Source organism: Austrofundulus limnaeus, unplaced genomic scaffold (genome assembly GCF_001266775.1).
Source record: "Austrofundulus limnaeus strain Quisiro unplaced genomic scaffold, Austrofundulus_limnaeus-1.0 Scaffold206, whole genome shotgun sequence".
In the NCBI taxonomy this organism is placed as follows: domain Eukaryota; kingdom Metazoa; phylum Chordata; class Actinopteri; order Cyprinodontiformes; family Rivulidae; genus Austrofundulus; species Austrofundulus limnaeus.
In genome coordinates, this window is record NW_013952608.1 from 632,473 (window position 1) to 637,630 (window position 5,158).

Sequence of the window (5,158 nt, forward strand, 5' to 3'; positions counted from 1 at the left end):
TGTGTGTGTGTGTGTGTGTGTGTGTGTGTGTGTGTGTGTGAGCAGCGCAGCAGTCAGCTCTTCCCACCGGAGGCTGAGGGAGGCTGAAGGAGAGTCAACAGACCAGACGATCATGCTATGCTAACAGCTCCACCCCCTGACTGCTGCAGGGGCGTGTCTTAGAGAGAGGCTTTTATACCAGAACAAGGCTGCTGTGATGAAACCATGGAAAAGTCACGTCACTGTGGAGCGCCATTAACCAATATGCAAATTGGCCTGCAGTACCACTGCTCTACCCATATGAGCAGCAAAAACACGTTTTTAGACCAAATATTACAGATTTGAACAAATACGCACAAAAACATCAAAATTAGCACAGAAACAGTACTATTTAACATTTTAGACACATTCTAGACAGTTTATCAGATAAAAAAAGTTAATTTTGGGGTAAGTTACTCTTTAATCTAATGCACTTACTCGTCTTTCCTCTCCCTTTCTTTTGCTCCTCTTCTCCTTCGTAGAGCTCTTCATCTGCCTTGTAAAAAGTCACTCCTCTGATGAACACGTTCTTTTCTTTCACTGAGGTTTTAGTTTCTGTCTCGTTCCTGGYCGGCTGCCGTTGCTCCAAACCATCTTGCTGCTGATTTTTCTTCAGCTGGCTTTCATTATTTTTCTAAAACAAAATGTGACCTTCATTAGACAGAATAAAAACTTTTACCTCATTAAAATATTAAAGAAAACAACATGTTATTGAGTCTTAGGTTTTGATTTATTAATCCATACAGTTTGTGATACCTGCTTGTGGACAGCTGCTCCAGTTTTCTGTCCTGAACGCTCCAAATCACTCATTTTCTTTTTCTTCTGCTGAACTTTCTTGTCTTTATCCTTTTCTTTTGCTTTTTCCTTCACGCGCTCTTTCTCTCTAATTATTTCAGTTACATTTCGTGAAAAATCCTGTAGTTTACAGACAAAACGACACCAGAGTTGATCAGGAAGCAGCACTTAAGAAATGGTGACAACAAAAAAACGCTAAAGAACTAAAGGACTAGTTGAATCTGAGAAGCAAAGATATCATTAAATGGTTCTGTTCCAGCGCCGCACATCTGTAAAACTCATCATCCAGGTGAGCACCATAAATTTTTACATCTCTGTGACTGAAACTACTAACGTTAAACAGTAAATATTTTAAAATAGTAAAAAAAAAATCTATTTTTCTGCACAAAAAGCATATAAAAATGCAAACCTGATCTGATGTTTTCACATCAAAAATACAGACACTGACTCTCATATTCCTTCATTTATGTTAATTATTTGAGTCTGGAATAGTGTTTATGAACATAATCTTGAAAATCCATGAGATTTATCTGTAGTTCACCTATGCTCTTGTTGAGCACTGTCACACCAATTCTTACATTATCTGAGCATATAAGGTATATAAATTAGATTTACTACATTCACAGATCTCATCCCAGTATGTGAAGGTGAACTTTAAGACATGTGAATGAGTATTATAGGTGCAATAAAGTCACCCTTTGAGGAAAAGTACTATTTGTCCCATCAAAGTTATTCTGCAGCTACTGCACAGTCCTGTTTTGTTCCAGCCTGATGATAAAAAATAATCCCTGCTTCTGCATAAATAAATCTGCTGTTTTTTTTAACCTGATAGAATTTTGTCAACTTTGATGAAATGCCAACTTGTAATGGAAGATTTCAGAGTTACTTTTCTTAATTTGGGACGTTTTTATAGTTTGAGTCCACTCACCTTCTCCATGTTGTCCATCCGGGTCAGCAGTTTGGTGGTGACAGAGTGAAGTTTTAACAAGTCCAATCCATACATAGAGCCTTCCAGTAAGTCAATGATTGTAGCCATCTAGACAGAGAAAAACAAAAGGTTGATGACAGTAGAATAAAAGATAATCAGAAGATGGAGAAAACATTCATTATAGAAAGCAATGGCTGTGTGGGTTTTTACCTTGATGTCGTCTTTGCTTGCCTCCTGTAGTTTTTTAAATCTGTACTCTCCCTCGCAGGGGTTAACAGCTGAAGGTGGCGCCATGCACACACACTTCTTGCAGCCCGTTCCCTTGGTGATTGTCTCCACAGAGTAAAAGTCCTGGAGCTGCGGTGCAGAATCACCATGGTGGATACGGCTGCAGTCAGAGCGTCTGATCGGTCGAACCACACAGCGGCACACGCAGTCTGAGCCAGATGAAACGGTCTTTACTTTGTCATAATCTCCCAGCAGCTGCAAGAAAGAAACCAAGTTTTTTTATAGATCTTTTGTTTCTCCCCACCAAAAAAATAATAAAAAAAAGAGTTCAGATGTTGAAAGTGAAACTCCCTGTGTCCGCCTGTGCAATATTACCAAGCAAGGACACAATAATTATATATAAAATGTGAACTGCAGGATGTTTGATGCTGTGCAGCTGCAGCAGCGGTGAGCCTCCTCTTGAAAGATGGCTACAGGCGTTTACAAACAGGCAGTTTTGAGGTTTGGAGCTTCTACAGTTTGAAGGATGTTATATAACCAGCAGCCAGAGGGATGCACACTGTCATCAAAGTGTGGACATGCACACAAAGCCCTGGTGTTTCCCATCATTTTAACTCACAATAACTGGGTTTGGATTAGGTTTAAAGGAGGAATCAAGTCTAGGCATATTTTGAAAGTGCGACTAAAATAATTTCCAAAAACATGTTCTTATATTTTTCAAAGCATCAAGTCCTAAATGCATATGGATTTTTGTTTTTTATGTGTTTTTTTGTGTGCTGGATAAGTAATTTGCTGTGCAGGACTGGTAAATGGATGTTTAATGGAGAAAGAAAAGTTAAAACACTAATTGTTGCAATTCAGACTTTTTAAAACCTAAAATTTGTCATGATTATTTGCTTTTATTACACAAAATAAACACAAAAAATATATTTTTTACCATTTTTAATTTAGCTGTAAGAGCTTTTAAATGCTATCTGTACAGATACAATTTAATGTGTTGTATAACGATGAAAAGTGTCTCATTTGTAAAAAACTTTCCCTTCATCTGCTTTTTACAGTTTCTAATTAAAGTATAAATTTCTGACTGGGTTTAAAACGAGAAATAAACGTTTTCATTACTGACCTGGCTAATTATATTCTCCTGGTTGTCCAGCTCGTCCTCCAGAGGCACGGAGGTGGGCAGAGGAGTCCTCCCGTCCACGGGAGGCTGCTCACCTGTAGCCGCCTTGGGAGCGCCTCTGTCCGGCTGCTCCTCTGCTCCGGTCGACAGCAGCTTTTCTCGGGGTGAATCCAGGTTTGTATCCGCCACAACACCGGGTGTCCGAAAAACACAGCAGAGAACCAGGAGGAACAGAACACGCCACATTTTAAACAAAAAATGGGCGATAAATAAGAGGAATGTGCGTTTAAAAAAGTCTGTATCCGATAAACTTCACGTCACGAGGAAATAATTTTGTTTCCAAATTAGTGTAGAACGGCTCTGAAAATACTCTGGTAAAACATTAAAAACACAGATAATAAATTGTGTGCTCTCCTGCTCTTTTGTAAAGTCGGTAAAAACAATAAGTTACACAAAATTAGTTGAAAACCATTAGTTGGCCATGGAGCCTCGTAGAAACAATGAAGAGCCCCTCTGGACTGAGAAGGTGAAGAGAGCAGCAGACTCAGGTTGGGCTGAAGGGTTGTGAATGATGTCAGCCAATCACAACAACGGTTTCATTCCTAAAACACAAACAGAGATTCTGATTGGTTAAATCTTGCTGCCACTTTTAGGACTTTAAAGTGTGTGTGACATGCTTTTCTACAAGTACAGAAAGTGGAACATCTTATTATTTTTGGAAGTTTGGCATAAAACACATGATATTACAAGCTTTCTCACATAACTGGCACAGTTTCTTGTGAAACAGGAAGCGACGACAAAGGGGAACTTTAAAAATGAGTCCTCTCTGGTCTTTGCTKATACAAACTTTGACTGTTGCTTCTATAGTGACAAAAAAAATAAAAGAGCTATATCAAATATTTAGTAGATTTAACAATACCCTTCTGTTTAAAACACACACACACTCACACACACATATACATACATACATACATACATATACAGTATATGACACACACAACAACAACAACAACAACAACTATTACTGCTTCCATTTATGCAATTAAATCTCTTATAATCTTTAGTGAAGTGCCCAGGTGGTTTACCCTGTCACTATTTTTTTTTTATCAGGAAACACATGCACTGACTGAAAACAAGAACCCACAACAGAGTTCCCTAGATGTCTGAGTAAAACCTGAAAACAAGTGGGCCCAAACCAATTTCAGGAATAGTCACCATTGCAGATTAAATATACAACATTAATATTTTTTATAAATCTATATTAGTTTCATTTAAAATGTTTAGAAAGTTAAAATATATAATTTTTATGGCAGAGAGTTTGACTTGTACAGAGCAGGACAAGTGAATTAATGAGAGCTGTATTCACCTTCTGCACCTGCACACATYGCTTATCTGCAGGTGCAAAAGCAAATTCTCCCTGTGATGGAATGCAGCTCTCATTACTTCCTCTGTTCGTTCAAGTCTTTGAAAAACTTTTGCCAAACTGCTTCTTTTGCTAAAAGTATTTAGACCCTCAGTTTTTAATCCCCTCAGTTGTTTTAAGTCTGCTGGGATGAGTCTGCAAAGGTGGTTTTGAACACATCATTCCCTAAAATATACACAGGTCCTTCGAAAAAAATTGGCATATTGTGATAAAGTTCATTGTTTTCTGTAATGTACTGGTAAACATTAAACTTTCATATATTTTAGATTCATTGCACACCAACTGAAGTAGTTCAAGCCTTTTATTGTTTTAGTATTGATGATTTTGGCAAAAAAGTAAAGAAAAATCAAAAATCCCTATCTCAAAAAATAAGCATATTTCATCCGACCAATAAAAGAAAAGTGTTTTTAATACAAAAAAAGTCAACCTTCAAATAATTATGTTCAGTTATGCACTCAATACTTGGTGGGGAATCATTTTGCAGAAATGACTGCTTCAATGCAGCATTGCATGGAGGCAATCAGCCTGTGGCACTGCTGAGGTGTTATGGAGGCCCAGGATGCTTCGATAGTGGCCTTAAGCTCATCCAGAGTGTTGGGTCTTGTGTCTTAAGCTCATCCAGAGTGTTGGGTCTTGTGTCTTAAGC

General features: G+C 38.0%; 1 protein-coding gene across 1 annotated transcript in view; it reads right to left on the minus strand.

Annotated features, from left to right (window-relative positions):
• Positions 1–3,619, minus strand: part of olfml2bb (olfactomedin-like 2Bb) — a gene marked incomplete at its 3' end in the record, with an annotated part of 7,575 nt that extends 3,956 nt beyond the window's left edge. Inside the window, 5 exon segments of the mRNA XM_014018971.1 lie at positions 457–652; positions 775–933; positions 1,742–1,849; positions 1,952–2,224; positions 3,093–3,619. Of these exon segments, the coding sequence (XP_013874425.1) occupies positions 457–652; positions 775–933; positions 1,742–1,849; positions 1,952–2,224; positions 3,093–3,335 (979 nt within the window).
• Positions 3,620–5,158: the final 1,539 nt, after the last annotated feature.